Source organism: Belonocnema kinseyi, chromosome 8 (genome assembly GCF_010883055.1).
Source record: "Belonocnema kinseyi isolate 2016_QV_RU_SX_M_011 chromosome 8, B_treatae_v1, whole genome shotgun sequence".
Taxonomy (NCBI): Eukaryota; Metazoa; Arthropoda; class Insecta; order Hymenoptera; family Cynipidae; genus Belonocnema; species Belonocnema kinseyi.
The window spans coordinates 31,137,092-31,156,356 of NC_046664.1; the positions used below are offsets into that span (position 1 = coordinate 31,137,092).

General features: G+C 25.0%; 1 protein-coding gene across 1 annotated transcript in view; it reads right to left on the reverse strand.

Annotated features, from left to right (window-relative positions):
* Window positions 1-18,900, reverse strand: part of LOC117178962 (arrestin domain-containing protein 17) — a 28,873-nt gene extending 9,973 nt beyond the window's left edge. Inside the window, exons 1-6 of the mRNA XM_033370554.1 lie at window positions 18,786-18,900; window positions 13,643-13,798; window positions 7,924-8,135; window positions 4,677-4,859; window positions 4,173-4,384; window positions 1,024-1,271 (exon numbers count right to left, since the gene is read on the reverse strand). Coding sequence (XP_033226445.1) covers window positions 1,024-1,271; window positions 4,173-4,384; window positions 4,677-4,859; window positions 7,924-8,135; window positions 13,643-13,798; window positions 18,786-18,900 — 1,126 coding nt within the window. The remainder of the gene's footprint in view (window positions 1-1,023; window positions 1,272-4,172; window positions 4,385-4,676; window positions 4,860-7,923; window positions 8,136-13,642; window positions 13,799-18,785) is intronic.
* Window positions 18,901-19,265: the final 365 nt, after the last annotated feature.

Consider the following 19,265-nt stretch of genomic DNA (forward strand, 5'->3'; position numbering starts at 1 on the left):
GTACAAAAAAAATGAAGAGATTTCTCAGAAACCTTAGGAAAATTAAATTCTGTGTAGAAAATTTAACTGCTTAGCGGAAAAGCCTTTTTAGGTTTTCAAATTCTTTGTTTTTTTTTACTAAAAATTAAAAAAAAATGTAAATCTAAGCAAAATTAAATTCTCTGTAGAAAATTGAACCTTCTTAGCGCAAAAGCCTTTTTAGGGTTTAAAATTAATTTTTTTACTAAAAATGTAACTTTTTCATTTTTTTAAAGTTAATCTCTTTTAGTTGAAAACTCTTTTTTTTGGTAAAAAAAAAAAATTTTCTTGGTTTGAAATTTCATTTTTTATTTAGTAAAAATGTATCAGTTTCGTAGAAAATTAATTTTTTGCTAAAGTCATATTTTTGGTTTGAAAACTTAATTTTTGTAGAGAAATTTCGTCTTTGGGCTTGAACGTTCAACAATTTCGATAAACTTTTATTTATTTTTCGAGTAAAAAATCATTATTTGTTGTAAATTCGCTTTTTGTAAAATTCACCTATTATGTTACAAATTAATTAATTTGGTTAAAAATTAAAGCATTTTGTTACCAATTCACTTTTTACAGTAGAAAAGGATTCTCTAAAAATAAATTAATAAATCTGAAAATTTCAGGTTTTTATCTGAAATGATGCTTTATTCCGTTTATAAAAAATCCTATATCAAAAGTATTACAACATTAAAATGCAGGTAATTGAATATTAATGATTAAGGAAGATGAAAAATTAGTCAAGGAAAAATCAGGGAATTTTGAAAATGAAGTTCTCGAACACCCTGACTAATTTTGCTAACAATAACTATCAAAACATTTCCGGAAACTAAAAATTACTGGGGGGGGGGGGGGCAAAAATATTTTGTTAAGATTTATTCTAGAGGGGAGAGACGCTTTTAGAGAAGGTCCATAATCCGTTACGTAATTTAAGTACGCCCCAAAGTCATTAAAACTTAAGATAAAGCTTCAAAATATTGGTATTGTTAATTAATAAAAATATTTTATTCTTACGTAAGTTGGGATAAAGATTTCCAATCGGTGAACTATCAGTTACTGTATAATCTGGAGGTAATTGGGGAGCAGAAGGAGGAGGTGCAGATGGAGGAAATGCACCATCTCCTGGTGCAACCGGATTCCAACCATAGGCAGGGTCCTTTGTTGGATAATCTTGTACTGCAGGAGCAACTAATGACTGATAATTGGCAAGAGGAACTGTTCCTATAAACACTAGAGTACTCTTTCTTAAATTCTTTCGATACCTGAAAAGTAATTTAAAAATTAGTTTATTAATTAGCTTCGAAACTTGGAATATTCGAGCGTGAGAGACTTGAAATAAATGAGCTTTGAAATAAATGAGAGTGGGAATAAGTGACAGTTCATTGTATATAAATTTGAAAAATGTTCGGCATTATAAAATTTTGATATAAATCATCCTAAAGAACATTACATTTTTTAATACTTTTGCCATATCTTCCATGAAAATGTTCACAATCTGAACAAAAAATAATTACTCCTTAAATTTGAAGTAAATTCTCTCAGCAATCCCATGAAATATTTCGGAATCCCTTGTAATCTTCCATGACGAAAAAAATATTATAAGAAATTGAGTATGGATCTATAATGATATTTCTATAATGAATTTCCTCGATTTTTTTAAAAATATTTTGCTAAGGCATTTCAAAAATTTATGCCACAAATTGCGAGAGTACATTTTCACAAATATTCAATCGGGTTTCGAGAGATTTAAAAATATTTTTAAGGATTTCAAGGAATTTTGAAATATTTTAAGGGATTTTAAAGGATTTTAAAGATTTCTAAACATTTCCAGGTATTTGAGGGAATTAAAAAAATTGGCATATGTTGTCTTGTATTTTTTTTTGTAATCTGAATTTTGTAGGATTTCCAAAACTTTCAAGATATTTCTAGTTAATGTTGGAAAAAAATGAAAGTGATTGAAATTTCACGGGATTCTTAGCGAATCCAAAGATTGCAAGGGATCTTAAATTATTTCAGGAAATTTCATAAAATGTAAAAGACTTTGATAAACCAGTATTTTGAGAAATTTCAAAAAATTCTAAGGATTCCAAACGATTTCAAGAAATATAAAATAGTCCTAGGGATTTAAAAGTTTTTTTTAGAGAACGAATAAGTTTAATTTACGTTATTTTCAAGGGATTTCAAATGATTTGTGTATAACTTTTAAAACGGATTTTTACTTTTTCTAAAAATTTCTAAGGATTCTAAAGAATTTTAAGAAATATAAAAAAACCTTAGGGATTTAAGACTTTTTTGAATGAAATTCAATGAATAAGTTTGATTTATTTGATATTAAAGGGATTTCAAATGATTTGTACATTTCAAATGATTTATACGTTCTCTAAAAATTTCTAAGGATTCTAAAGAATTTTAAGGAATATAAAAAAACCTTAGGGATTTAAGCCTTTTTTAAAAAGAAATTCAATGAATAAGTTTAATTTACTTGATATTAAAGGGATTTCAAATGATTTATACATACCTTTTAAAATGGATTTTTACGTTTTCTAAAAATTTCTAAGGATTCTAAAGAAATATGACAAAATACTAGGAATTTAAAAGTTTTGTTAGAGAACGTTAATAAATAAATTAAATTCATTTTATATTCAAGTGTTTTTAAGTGGATTTTTATAGTTGTTTTTTTTTTAATTTCAAGGGTTTTCAAAGAGTTTTGCAGGGTTTCTAAAGACTTTTCAAAAAAATTTACCAGCTTTAAAAGACTAATCAATCCCTAAGGATTTTAAGGGATTTGAACAATTTTTTTAAAAGAGAACTTTAATGAATAAATGTAATTTAATTTAAATTCAAGGGACTTAAAGTTAATTAGACTTAATTTTTCAAATGGTTTTTACGTTTCCAAAAATGTTAAAGAATTCCAAAGTATTCCAAGAAATATATAAAATTTCACGGAATTTCCAAGATTTTTGTATAATTTCTAAAGATTTAAAGAAATTTCACAAGATTTCAAGGATTTAAATCAATCTCTAAGGATTTTCAGGAATTTAAAAAATGTCTATGGCTTTGAACCATTTTAAAGAACTTCCATGAATAAGTTTAATTAAATTCAAGGGACTACAAGCGATTTATATCCAGTTTTTCAAATAAATTTTTACGTTTTCCACAGATTTCAAAGGATTCCAAAACATTTCAAGAAATATAAAGAAAACCTCGGAATTTGGAAGTTTTTTTAGAGAACTTAAATGGATAAGCTTAATTTACTTTATATTCAAGGGATTTCAAATATTTTATACGTACCATTTAAAATGGATTTTTACGTTTTCTAATAATTTCTAAGGGTTCTAAAGAATTTCAGGTAACATAAAAAAACCTTAGGGATTTAAACGTTTTTTTTTAGTGAAATTCAATGAATAAGTTTAATTTTCTTTATATTCAAAGGATTTCGAATGTTTTATACCTACTTTTTCAAATGACTTTTTAAGTTTTCTAACCAATTTTAAGGATTCCAAAGTATTTCAAGAAGTATAAAAAAATTCTAGGGATTTCAAATTTTTTTAGAGAACTTTAATGAATAAGTTAAATTTGTTTTATATTCAAGTGATTTAAAATGGATTTTATGCTGTTTTTTAAAACATTTTAAGGGATTTCAATGAGTTTTGTAGGGTTTCCAAAGATTTTTCCAAAAGTTTACAAGCTTTAAAGGATTCTAATCAATCTCTAAGGATTTTAAGGGATCTGAAACGTTTTTTTTTAACACAAAACTTTAATAAATAAGTTTAATTCTTCAATTTTCAAGAATTCCAATGGATTTCAAGAAATATACAAAATTTCAAGGAATTTGCCGAGATTTTTGTATAGTTTCTAAAGATTTCAAAGAATTTCGCAATATTTAAAGAATTTTAATCAACCTCCAAGGATTTTCACAGATTTAAAAAATCTCTATGGCTTTGAACCATTTTAAAGAGCTTTAATGAATAAGTTATTTTAATTTATATTCTCGGAATATAAAATAATTTATACCTATCTTTTCAAACTAATTTCAAGACTTTAGCAGCTCGGCTCTCACATGTGAGAGCCGAGCTGGGCTTATCAGCTATCTTCATAGTTGTTTTAATCCCCTCCCTGAGTACAAAAAAGACAGAATTATAATAAAAATAAAAAATTATTACCATCCTTCGACGCAGGCTTCAGATTTCAATTCGTACTTGAGGTCAATAATGCCACAATTGTTCAAATTTGAAGGCGGAAGAGGAGGAATATCCAATACTTGTTCGTAGCTGACGGTATCATTTCCTTCGACTGGACCTTTGCTAACTTCTGATATTGTTATCCATTCAGTTTTTGTATCAGTGTGTGGAGTATTCACACGATAAGTTACAACCTAGAAAAAACATTTATTTTTATTTTAAAAGGTCCTCTATCCCTAGATAGAAATTAATCCAAAAGAAAATTGTATATTAGATTCTCAGGGAACGGATGAGAGCCATTGTGAAGTTAACTGAATGTCCCAGTTCGATTCTCAAATGTAGAGAATGTGAGAGCCGAGCTGCGCTCCTCAGTTAACTTCAGAGTGGCTCTAATCCTCTTCCTGCAGATTATTCAATGTCTTTTGTTGTTAATAGAAGAATAACGTTCAAAACGTTTAATTCTTATAATTTTTAAAAATATTTTACCTTTTGCAGCGACAATTTTACTGTGGAAATCCTAACTCCTGATTGATTTTCTATATCAACTTTTATCGGCATCGATTGCCCTGGAACATATCCTCTCACTGGCAAAGAAACATTCATAGAAAGAGGTAAAGAGGCACAACAAAGGCAACAAAAGGTTTTAGTCTTTTCTTCCATAATAGGTTCCTAAAAAATTAAAGTAAGAATGAATTTATATTTGTCAATTTAAGACAACTCATAATTTTCTTGAAAAATAAAAATCAGGGTTGCTACAAAATCTAGATTTAGAAATTCGCTGACTTTCCCCCACTTTCCATGACAGATTTTTCATTTTCCCTGATCTTTATCAATTTTGTATTCGAGCATAAAAATAAAATTACTCTAAGGAGATCAGTAACGTGAATCGAAAAAAAAATATTCTAAATTTATCTTCAGATCTTGGAATACATTTTTTATTAAATTTATGAATCTTCAACCGAAAAAATTAATTTTTAACGTAATAGTTGAATTTTCATCAAAAATTATCAATTTTAACAATAACTAATGAATTTATAAACAAATAGATTAATTTTCGTCTTATATTATAATCTTTCAGCCCAGAAGATTAATTTTCTACCAGAAGAGATAAATTTTCAACAAAATATTTGAGTTTTCAACTCAACATCATAAATTTGGTACCAAAAATGGAATATTTAACTTTTTAGTCATAAAAATTAATTTGAAAACAAAAAATGAATTTTCAATCAAAGAGATAAATCTTTATATAAACAAATGAATTCTCAACTAAAAGTATAATAGATGACATATCCACAAAAAAAGATTGATACTTCAAAAATCCAACCCAAAAATATAAATTTTTTGAAAAAAAAACTAATTTCCACCAATATTGTTGGATTTAAAAGCAAAAAAATAAACTTTCTAAACAAAAGCTTACTTTGTAACCCCAAGATACAATTTTTCTACAAAACCGCTGGATTTTTAACCGAAAAATATCAGTTCAAACCAAAAGAAATCTATTTTTATTTAAAACAATGTTACTTCAATCAAAAAATGAATTTATAACCACATGGTTACATTTTCATCCAAGATTATAAATTTAAAACACAAGATTCAATTTCTACAAAAAAGATGATTTTTCAACAAAATATATGAATTTTTAACAACATATGAAAATTTTTACAAAAAAAAAAAAAGAATCTATAATGAAATAGATAAATTTTCGTCTTAAATTATAAGTTTTCAACCAAGAGAGATTTTTTAGACAATAAAGAAAAAAATTTATCCAAAATGTTCAATTTGAAGCCAAAAAGATACATTTTATATAAAACAATTGAGTTTTCGACCTAAAAGTATAAAATTTTAACAAAAAGTTAATATCCGTAAAAATTGTTGGATATAAAAGCCTAACAATGAATTTCCTACACAAAAGTTTAATTTTCAACTCCAAAATATAAATTTTGAATGAAAATGATTAAATTTTTAAAAGAAAAAATACTAGAAAAATTAATTTTTAGTTAAAATTATGAATTTTCATAAAAAAATATAAATTTACAACCAAGAAGATTAATTTCTACCCAAAAGATGATTTTTCAACCAAATATTAAAATTGCTAACAACAAAAAATGAATTTATAATCAAATAGATAAATTTTCGTCATAAATTATATAATATTTGTACCAACAAGATTAATTTTTTACCAAAAGAGACAGAATAATTAAATTTTTACCCGAAAAATTTATTTTTCTAATAAAAATCGCATTTTAAACCAAAGCGATGAACATTTAAAAAAATGAATTCCCAACCAAAAGTGTAACAGATGATTTATATCCACTAAAAAATATTTTTACTTAAAAAGTTCAAAACAGTTGAATTCAAATAAAAAAGACTGATTTTCAACTAAATCGTCGTTGAATTTTCAACCAAGAAAGATTTTTACGCCAATGATAAAAAAAAGTGTTAAAAATGTTGAGTTTTAAAGCCACGAAGACACATTTTCTACAAAGCAATTGAGTTTTTAAACCAAAAATATATATTTTTGAATTTATTTTCAATTCCGAAATAAGAATTTTCTACAAATATAATTCAATTTTTAATTTAAAAAAAGACTAGTTTAAACCAAAATAAATTAACTTTCAATTAAAATTATGAATCTTCAACTTTAAAAATAAATTTTTAACCAAGAAGATTACATTTATACCAAAAAGATGAATTTTCAAGAAATTATTAAAAATTTGTAATAACAAAAAATGAATTTATAACCAAATAGATGAATTTTCATCTTACATTAGATAATTGTAACCAAGATGATTACTAGTCTACGAAAAAAGACGAATTTTCAACATAAAAAAGGAAAATTTTCAATCAAAAACTAAATAGTTATATTTCAGTGAGGAAAAAAGGTTTCTAAACCAAAATGTAAATCATACACTAAAAAATGAATTAGGGACAAAGTGGCTGTTATTTAAACAAGAATATGTTTATTTCCCTCACCAAAAAAGATTTAATTTCTACGATAAAGATAAAAGGTTAAAACAAAAAGTCGAATCTTCAACAAAAACGTTGAATTTACAAAACAAAAAATATCAACTTTTAACTAAAAGTTTCAGCTGCAACCAAATAGTTGAATTGTAAGCTAAATAGATATTAAAATAAAAATAATAGAATAACATGTTTGATCAAATAATCAATTTTTTGACCGAAACATGAATTTTTAATTAAAAAAATTATTCGCGTGTAAGACTTCCTTGTTATTAATAACGCATTTTCTTTTCTAAATCTACTTTCATTAAGGTTGCATGCTTATTTCCAGAAAAATGTCTTGCGTAAGTTTTGGATGACCCCTAAACTGCAACTTCAGTTTATCGAAAATTCCCTGACTCTTTCAGGTTTTCTCTGCCATTCCCTAACTTTCTAGAATTCTCTGCCCTGTAGCAACCCTGAAAGTCTACATGTTAGATTTTGGAAAAATATCGGTCTATACAAACTTTCTAAGTAGAATAAATATAATAAGAATATAATTAACAAGTTTGATCAGTTTCTTAATAATATTATTTATAAGTAGAGAGTGGATTAAAGTCACTTTGAAGTTAACTTCCGAGTACATCTTGGCTCTCACGTATGAGAGCCGAGCTGCACTCAGCAGTTAAATTTACAGTGGCTCTAAGCCGCTCCCAATTTATCAAGTACTCGAGACTGAATCAAATTCATTTTCATTATGCAACATGATAAAAAAGAAACAATGGAAAATTACCGAAGCTCTAGAATCAGTATTGAGGTCGAAGGACGAAACAACTGTGAAAGCATCTTTAGTTTCCTGATCAAATTTCCATGGTCTATCGAGGATTGCTTTTACTGTGTACCTAACATGTCCTAAATCTGATTCAAAGCTGCTGGGTATATTTGGAGGCAGCGCACATGTGAAGGGATAAAAATTTTCACCAGGTGGCAATTCAATTTCTCCATCTATAAATTTCAACAAAATATTTCGACGAAGTCTTGTTTTTTATGTTGGATGCAATTTCTATTGCGTTCCTATCTTTTTTCTTCTAGACAAAAAGATATAGATGTGTCACAGCAAACATGGTTACAGAACCGATCTATGACTGTTCTAGAACACAAAAGAACTTGTTCTAGAACAGGTTAGTAACAGGTTACGAACATGCGAGTAACTATGTCATCCCCCATACCCTAGAATAATTCTGTGACAGTTCTAGAACCCTGTGAAATACGATCTGTAAAATTTCTAGAACAACTATAGAACTCGGTTACCAGTCTTATGTAACAATTCTCTAACATATCTAGAACGCTGTGACAACCGATCTGTAACATTTCTAGAACAATTCTAGAACTCAATTACAAATTTTCTACGACAAATCTGTAACAGATCGAGAACGGTGCGCTGTGACAATCGATCTGTAACATTTCTAGAACAATTCTAGAACTCAATTACAAATGTTTTATAACAAATCTGTGACAGATCTAGAACGCTGTGACAACTGATCTGTTCTAGGACAAACTTCGAACAAGTTATAGAACGTCTGTGATTGGTCAATTCCAGAACAATAATATAACAATTGTTATAAAATAGTTATTAATCTTTGTCTCTAATTCGTTATGGAACACACTTGTAACAGCGTTCTAGAAAATACTTGCAACAGGGTTCTAGAACTTCGATATAACACTATTACAGCACAGATCCAGAACAAACTTGAAACAAATATTATAGAACGTCTTTGGTCAGTTTGTTCTAGAAGAATTCCATAGCAACTGTTACAGAACAGTGCTATCACATAGATCAAGAACAGTTCTCCCACAATTTTGTCACAGTGTTCTGGAATACTGTTACCTTTTTTGTTCTAGAACAGTTCGGTCACAATTTTGTTACAGTGTTCTAGAAAGATGTTAGCTTTTTGTTCTAGAACAGTTATGTCACCATCTTGTAACAAATGTTATAGAACACAGTTCCTTTTTTGATCTGGAACAGTAACGGAACTTGTTTGCTGGGTTCAGTTTTCAAATTAAAGCTGAAAAAATATATTTTTATCCAATTTTCACTTTAACTCGTGGCTTGTTCATCAGTTTTTAGAATTTTTAAATAAAATTGTAAGGGAATCCGTTTTAAGATGTCCTTTGATTGTGAGAGTAAGAAGAAATCAAAGTCGTATTGTTGAAAAATTTGTAGAAAGCGGTGACTTCTCGAGACATAAATTCGCAGACAACTGTGATAAAGCTTTTTTTTAAACTTTCAGATAGAAATATTTATTAGTTTAAGAGTAGTTGCAATTTTAGTTAATGTCAGCGCTGGTGTTTTAGAGTATACTAATGAAATATAATGTACGTTATTCAGTGGCCATTTGTGGAACTAATTAACTGACTGTGCGGTGGCATTTGGAACTAATTAACAAGAATTTATGTTGATCAAATTCTCTCGAGAATATGCTCAGCATTTAAGCTCCAACAGAGAATTATAGAGCATTTAACAGAATTTAAAGCATTTATTATTTAAGCCAATATATATCACAATAAATACATATATTTTTACAAAAAAATTCTAGAGTGAAAAAAACATATACTTTTTTAAATTACAGTGTTGTTGCAGAACAGGTAATTCCAGAAGTTCAGGGAAAACCTGATAGAGTTAGGGAATTTTCGAAAAATTAAAGTTTAAGTTAATTTATTATTATAATTATTACAACTTTTTAGTTGCAAATTAATCTCCTTTGGTTCAGGATTCAAACTATTTTGTTGAAAATTCATCTTTTTTGGTTCTAGAAATTTCTGATAGAACTTTCTTTCCGAAGCTTTCCCTATCTTTCAGATCCTTTCCAAAATCTGCATCCGAAATTCTATCCGAAACTGTTCCACCATTTTTTTATAATCTTTCAGAATTTATCAGAAAGTGTCCCATTTTTGTCAATTTCTATCAGACTTTATCAGAAAACTAAATAATGTAATATTTATATATATATATATATATATTGTTTAATAAAATTTGATATGTAATTATTATTTAATTGTAAATAAACTTTTAATATTAAAATAAATTGAACGATTAGAAAGTAACAAAATTTTAAAAATTTATTAACTTTTTTAATTAAATAATTTTTTCAAAATTATAACTGCTTATTAATTTTGATAGTAAGTCAGTGAACAAATTTTGGATAACGGAAATTATTTTTTAAACCTTGTTTAAATAATTATTAGGTTTGCTCAAATTATTATTAATTTTTTAATAATAATAATTTGCGAAAACAAAATAATATATATGATTAATATTACTAATTATTATTTTTGTTAATTTTTTATAACATCGGATAAAGATAAATGGGACATTTCTGATCAAATCTGATAGAACACTAGTGGCACCCTTCTGATTTCTTCTGATTTCTTCTGATTTTCGGAAAGAAATTGAAAAATTCGGATGCAGATGTCTGAAAAATTCTGATCAAATCTGAAAAGAATATTTTTCCGACTGTTTCAGAATCTATCAGGAATTTCCTTTCAGAATCTTTCCGATTTTTAGCCAGAGTTGAATTCATATATTTTTGCTATAAAATTAAAATTCTTTTTGGACGAAATATTAAATAATATGTTTTTCGTTGAGAATTCAACCTTTTTGGTTGAAAGTCCAAATATGTGGTTGAAAATACATATACTTTGTGAAAAATGCGTTTATTTTTTAAGAAAATTCATCGTATTGGTTGAAAATTAGTTTTTTCTTATTTAGAATTAATTTTTTAAACAAACAATATAACTTTCATTTTTTTATCGCAAATTGATATTTTTTGATAGACATTTAATCTTCTTGGTTGAAAATTATACTCTTTCGTTGTAAATTTCCTTCGATTTTATTGAAAATTAGGTGTTTTTTTTTACTAAAAATTTAAATATTGTATTTTTAGTTAAAAATGTATCTGTTTTAAAGAAAAATTCAACCATTTGTTGAAAATCCGTATTTCTTTGGTAGAAGATATCTCTCATTAGTTGAAACATCATATTTTTGGTTACAAATTGATTTCTGTGCTTGAAAAAACTATTTTGTTGGAAGTTCGTTTCTTTTCTATTTAAAAATTTATTTTACTATCTGATAATTTTAGTATTTTACTTTTGGAAAAAAAAATCTTCGTTTTTGGTTGAAAATTCATGTCTTTGGTTAAAAATTAAATTTTTTTTCATTTAAAGATTTATCTTCCTAGTTGAAAATGCACTTTAACAATTCCATTTTTTGTGGAAAATTTACCTTTATTGATAGAAATATAATATTTTTTTGTTAAAAAAGTAAAATTTTGTAGAAAATTTAACTATTCTATTTTTTGTTAAGAGTTTATTTCTTTGATTGAAAAAAAATATTAAGTTGAAAATTTTTTTTTTTTCATAGAAAATTCATTTCTTTTTAGTTGAAAATTGATTTTTTTAACTGAAGCTGTATTTTTGGTTTAAAATTCTTTTTTTTGTGCAACATTTTTTTTTGACATTTTAATTATTATAATTTTGGTTGAAAATTGATCTTTTTTAGGTGAAAATTCATATACTCTGTTGAAAATGAGTTTTTTAGTCGAAAATTAATCTTTTGAGTTGAAAATTCAGCTAGCTATTTGGTTAAAAGTTCATATTTTTGGTTGAAGATTCATCATTTTAATTAAAAATTCATTTCTTAGGCTCAAAATATATCTTTTTGATTTGAAAAATCAACTAATTTTACAATACTAAATATAATTTTATTATACCTAGCAGAATTTATAATTTAGAATATTGTAGCAAACCTGAATAAGACACTGTTTAATGCGATTAATATGTTTTATATTACTTTAACTTATTTTACCATTTAAATTAAACGCCCTTTCCAATTTGAAACGATAAATTTTCCCGCGAAATTTAAATTGTGTACTTATTATTAATAAAGATAGCAAATACGATTTTTTTAATCCTAATAAAAATGATTCTAAATGCTCATTACATTCTTGAAGCACATAAATTTCGAGCATATTCTCAAACATATTCTCATGCTCGTGAGAATTTCTTCAAGCAATAACAATTTTTCAAAAATCTGATTTTAAATTCCTGTTACACTAACAATTGAAGGACACCGTAAAGCGCATTCCCGGGAAATTTAATATATTAAAATTGATTTGTTTTAAAGTCAGTTTTTTGCCTTTAATTTGCAAAATAAAAAAGCTGAAAACAGCTAAAAAATTAAAATACGAAATTTGTTTGAAAGCCTCCAGGGGACTTCAATGCCTAGTTTTAAAATCATCTTGTTTTAAGGCTTAAACTTGATAAATTGTATTAATTTTTTTTTGTTTTGATTTTATTCTGCATGAATTTAATTCAAAACTCTTTATTTACAAATCCTTCAAACTGAAAATTTTGCAAGTATCAAATCTTTCAATTTAATATTCTTCTATGGTTTCAAATTAAGGGCATGTGACGACTGTTTTAGTTAAGGTTCTAAGGCCCTGCTCTCAGTTACATAACAAATTAAAAAATAGTAAAATTACACCATTTTAACTGAATAAAAGGTCAAATGGGCCAGACAGACGTGCCCTTATATATTTTGAGACATTTCTCAAATTTTCAACAAAAAATTTACGTTCATCAACTCATAGAGCCGACAAATATAAACCATATAATTGGTCACGTGACACTTTGGTGGATGCCCTTAATTTAAAAAGTTATACCGTTTTTGTGCATTTTAAAGTTAAACCAAACAATGTAGAATATTTAAATCTTAAATTAATACATTTAAAACATTTGACAAGGTTTTTACCGTATGAATTCTTGAAATTTCAATAGATTTAATAGTTAATTTGCCCTAAAATTTTTAATATTTGAAATTTTTAATTTTTAGAATTTCGCATTTATAACTAGGAATTTAAATTTAAATCATAAACATTTTAAAGATAATAAAGATATTAACAAGTATCACCCCATGTAGTATCAAATAAAATCCAAAGATACTGAATGATTTTTTAAATAAAAAATCTGGCTTGTCAAAAAAAAAAAAACATCAATGCTATTTTCACCTTTCAAAACTGAAGAATTTTAAATATTGTGAACCTTGAAGTATTTTTTTCAATTCAAAAATTCTTGGATTAGGATCTTGAAACTAAGTCGCTAAAAAGAATTAATTTTAAAATTGTGCATTTTTTAAATTGAATTTTAAAATTTTTTCTGCCTAGTTTTAATCCAATGACAATCAGATCCCGGGAAAAGTTATTTAAATAAGAATTAAAAGAATTAAAAAATTTTAATTCAAAACTTTCTAGATTTATTAAATTTAATTTTAGAGCATTAAAGATTAAAAATCTCAATTGTTTTCTTGAGAGAACTTAAAATCTACGGAAAAAAGTTTAAAATATCAAACGGATGCTTTTGAGTAAATTTTCCTAAATATTTCTAAACAATTTATGTCATTTATATATAATCACTCTGCATAATTTAAGACTGATAACAACTTGTATAACGCTTACCAGAGGAATTTCCAATGACGTAGTACTTTATAGAAAAGTATTCTTCGTGTCCAGTAAGCAATTGTTGTTCGTTTTCATAACGTCCTTCGTTATTTAACTTTTGCTTGTCTGCGGTCCAAGAAGTGTTGGCTTCTCCTTTCATTTTAACACATATTCCTTAAAAAATATATAATATAATAAAATATATAATATTTTCCCAGAAAAATTTTTCTAGTGAAAAAAGAAATAAAGAGATTTCTCAGCGACCTTAACTGAAATTATGCAACGACTCTGTGGAATTGCAACAAAATCTTCCATAATTTGTAGTTAAAAAATGAATATACCTTTAGATAAATATTTTCTATCAGGGAATGTCAATTTTCTAGCATTTTTCACGAGAATTTCTTCACTCCAGCTTTCATTTCGAATTTTTATTTACATATTGTTTACCATATTATTTATTATTTTACTATATTACACAATAATGAAAGAATTTTGTATTTAATAGAATTATTTAAATGTTCGTGATGCAAGGTCATGTTTGAAATAACAATTTTTATTGGTCTATAAATACTCAAAATGACTCGTTCAGATGACAGTTACATAAATGTTCCTAACAGGTTTACCTAAAATAAAAATTTTATTTGAAATTTGGCAGTCTCAGAATTTTCAACAAAAGAGCTTAATTTTTAACCAAAGAAATGAATTGTCAATTAAAATGATAAATCTTAAACCTATAATAATCTACTTTTAACCAACATTTTTCGAAATAAAATTTCAATTTTAAACCTAGCAAATTAATTTTCTACCAAAAAGCCGAATTTCCAACAAAATACATGCATTTTTAACAAGATATTAAAGGTTTTAGCAAAGAAAAAAATATGAATATTCAAGCAAAAAATTAATTTTTAATCAAATAGTTAAATTTCGTTCAAAAATGATGAAATTCTAAACAAAAGGTTCATTTAAACAAAACATTCAACAGACATTTTTTCAATTGAAAACATTAATTTTTATACAAAATGTTAAGTTTCCAATAAAATGATTAAATTTTCAAACAGAGAAATTAATTTTAAACAAAAAAGACGAATTTTTGACTAAGAAGATTAGTATTCCACAAAAAAGATAAATTTACAACAAAATACAGGAACCTTCAACGTTAAATATAAATTTTCAATCAATAATATGAATTTTCAAATAAAATTATGGATATTAAACCAAAAAAATTAATTGTTAACCAAATAAATAATTTTGTTCAAAAATTATAAATTTGAATCAAAAGGGATTAATTTTCTAACAAAAACATGAATTTTCAACAAAATACATGACTTTTCATTATAAAAAGATTCATTTTTAAATGAAAAATGGAATACTCATATTTTCAGTTCCAAGAATTGATTTTAAAACATAAAAATAAGTTTTCAACAAAACAGTAACATGTATGACCAAAGAAATAAATTTTCAAACATTATTATTATTATTTTCAACAAATAAAAAAGGTTTTTTAACTAAAATTATTAATCATAAACCAAACAAATTAATTATAAACAAAGCAGTTTCACTTACAATTAAGCAGTAAAATTTTCTACAAAAAATGTAAGAGTTAAAATTTCAGTAAAAAAATAATTTTCAACGCAAAAAAAGGAATTATAATCAAAATAGTTAAATTTATAACCAAATAGATACATGTTTTACAAATAAAGATTTTTCAGTAAAAAAAAGAAGAAAAAATGCATGCAAATTGTTGAACTTTCAAGCCAAAAGAAGAGTTTTCTGTAAAAGAGTGGAATTTTCAACAACAAAATTAACTTTAAACCAAAGAGTTGCATTTCTAAACAGAAAGAAAAAACTGAAGTTATTAAAACTAATTAATTAATTTAAAAAATTAAGTTTACAAACCAAAAAAACTAGGTTATATCCAAAAATATGAATCTTCAACCAAAAAATGAATTAAAACAAAATTGAATCTTCAACACAAGAAGTTAAATTTTTCACCTAAGAAAACGAATTTTCAACGATAAATGTGATAGTTGACGATTCAATAAAAAAAATTTTAATTAAAAATAAAAAAAAAACATTTGGATTTAACTCACAAAAACAAATTTCAACAAAATACTTAAATCCGTAAATAAAACCTAATAACTTTCGACCAAACATTTGCATTTTTAACTAAATAAAATTAACTTTCTACCAAAACAGATGAATTTTTTAATTAAAAAAAAAAGAAATAAACAAAGGGTGAATTTTCAACCAAGAAAAATGCAAAATTTTCAACCAAGAATAATGTTAATACAAAAAAATTAGTGACAACAGTCAAACAGAATTTTATTGGCTCATCTACAAATTACGTAATAAAAACGTAAAATGCGTGAATTTTCAAACAAATAGTAGTTTTCCACTCAAAAAGATAATTTTAAAAAAATTACATTTTTAGCTAAAACAAATAATTTGCAAACATGAAAATTTTTTTGTTAATAAAATAATTCTTGTTTCAACCAAAGTTGTTTTGTTTCTTCAAAAACAAATAATTCTCAACGAAAAGTTTAATAGTTGATATTTCCACGAAAAAATATTTTATTTTTAGATAAAAAACAGTTGAATTAAATAAAAAAAATCGAAATTTCAAGACATTTTTTAAATCCTCAACCAAAACAGACTAATTTTTAATCCAAAAAGAAAAATTTGAATTTTCACACAAGAAAAATTTTTCAGCCAATAAAAAATTATATCTTTTCCAAAAAGTTGAATTTTCCAGTAAAAAGAAGAATTTCCTGCAAAGCAGTTAAGTTTCTAATTTGGTTAAATGAACTTTGAAAACATTTGAATCATTAAATCAAAAATATGAATTTTCTACCACAATAAATTAATTATAAACCCAAACCATGAAAATAATACATGAATTGACAACAAAAAAAGTTAAATTTTCAAACAAAAATAGAATAGCTACATTTCCAATCACGTAAAATTAATTTTTAACCAAAAATATATAAGTTAGTTTTCCAGTAAATAATTTAATATTCAACCTGATGAAATAAATTGTTAAGGAAATAGTGAAATTTAGTGAAATAGTGAAATAGTGAAATTTTAAACAAGACATATGAATTATCTACAAAATTAAATAAACTTTATGTAAAGAGTGAAATAGTTACATTTGTAGTCCGTGAAATAAATTTTTAACTTAAATTTTCGTAGAAAAATCAATTTTCAATATAATAAAGTAATTATATATGCAATAATAATTATTATTATAAAACATAATTGTAAATAGTTATGTTAGCAACTACGATTATCAAATTTTTTTCTTAAAAAAAATGAAAAATATCGAATTTTCAATCTAAAAAAAGATAAACTTCCAATCAAACATGGAATCGTTAAATTTTTATTTTAACCAAAAAGATGAATTCTCAACGAAAAATGTAAGTCCTTATTTCAACTAAACAAGATTTTTATTTTGAAACAAAAATAGTTGAATTTAATGAAAAAAATTAATTTTCAATGAAATACATAAATTTTCAACTGAAGGCGATACATTTTTCGCCAAAAATAGAATAGTTAAATATTCGGTTAGGAAAATAAAATTTCATAGACAAAAAACGAATTTTCAGCAAAATATTTAAGTTTTCAACCAAAGAAATAAATTTTGAACTAAAAAGATGAAGTTTCAATCAATGAAACCTTTTTTATTTCGAAGAAGACAAATTTTCAACCAATAGTTGAATTTTCAATTAAAAAATATAAATTTTCAACTTAAAATATAATAGTTAAACGCATACAAAATTATTTTCAACCCAATAAAATAAAAATTTAATAAATTATTTAAATTTTCAACCAAATAGATGTACGTTCAATCGAGAAGATTACATATATATGGAAAAAATAAATTTACAATAAAAAATTGAATAGTTAAATTTTCAGTTTAAAAAATTAATTTTTCATAAAAAAAATCAACCAGAGAAATTAATTTTCAAGCGAAAATATAACTTTTTAACGAGGAAGATTAATTTCTTATAGAGAAAGATTAATATTGAACAAAATAAATGAGTTATCAACCAAATATTTGAATTTTCAAAAAATAATTTTTCACAGAATAGTTAACTTTTGAATAAGAAAAAAAGGTTTTTAAAATAAGTAGTTTAATTTTTAATCACAAAAGATGAATTCTTAACAAAAATGTAATAGTTTATATTAAATAAAAAAAAAGTTTCATTTAAAAAAAAAATTGTTGAATTCAACAGAAAAGTCGAATTTTCAACAAAATAATCAGGTTTCCAACCGAACAAATGCATTTTTTAACAATAAGGGTACATTTTTAACTAATATGAGATTACTTTTCTACCAAAAAGACCACTTTTAAACAAAATAGTTGAATTTTCTCCTATAACTAATATATTTTTATCTTAAAATAGAATAATTACATTTTCAATAATAAAAATATGAGCAACCAAATAAAATAAATTTTAAACGAAACGGCTAAATTTCAAACCAAAGAGATGCATTTACAACGAAGATTAAACTTCCATGGAAAACGTACATTTTCAACCAAAATAGTAGTTAAATTTTCAGTTAAAAAAATTAATGTTCAATAATAAAAACTAATTTTTAACGGAGGAAATGAATTTCTTACCAAAAATATCAAATTTTCACCAAGGAGATTTATTTACGACAAAGAATTATTAATATTTAACAAAATACATTAATTTTCTACGAAATAGTGAAATTTTCAATTGAAAATAAATAAATAAAAATAATAATAATTTTCAACAAAATAGTTGAATTTTCAAACAAAAAAATGAATTCTCAAGGAAAAATGTAATAGTTGGTATGTCAAAAAATAAAAATATTAGAAATTTTAAAACCAAAACAGTTGAATTCATCAAAAAAGTAATACTTTTTAAAAAGGTTGTTTCATTTTCAACAATAATTAAATTCAACTACAGTTTCTGTAGCAACCCTATATATAATATTAAATAATAAACTATAATAATAAATATAAATAACAAATAAGTCAAATAAAAAATATAATAATAATTGCTATAAAATAATAAATAATCATATAGTGGCACAAAAAGCATGCAATCATAGCAAATATATGCAATAAGATTACACATTAAAATATAAATAAAATAAACATTATATATTAAAAATTAACAAAATGATTAAATACCTCGAATTTTCTTGGGAGATTCAAGAACTACAACAATACGCCCAGTAACCGTTTGTCCAGGATAATAAGTCTTCCACGGATTATCAAAAAGAATTTTGAATTCTTTGAGCCCCATTTTTTAAAGTGAGTTAGAAAATGAAAACTAGGAGGAACCGGGTTGGCTTTCAGATTCTTCCTTATCTTCTTTCTCCTCAATATTTCAGTGTTCACTCTTTTCTTGTTTCTTTAACGAAATTTCAGAGTCCTATTTTTCATCCTTTTGCACTTCACTCACTTTTATAAAAAAATTCTTCAGGTTACTTAAAAATTAAAAAATTCTGGGGCGATGGACAGAGATGAATGTGTTTTACGTTACTATCAGCAGCTATCAGTTACTACCAGTAACTCCAAGTAACTCCGTATTTTCAGCTTCCGACCGGCTGAGAATGTTCTGCGCATGCTCAGAAACTTTTTACCATGACGTCATCGAGTCGAGGATAG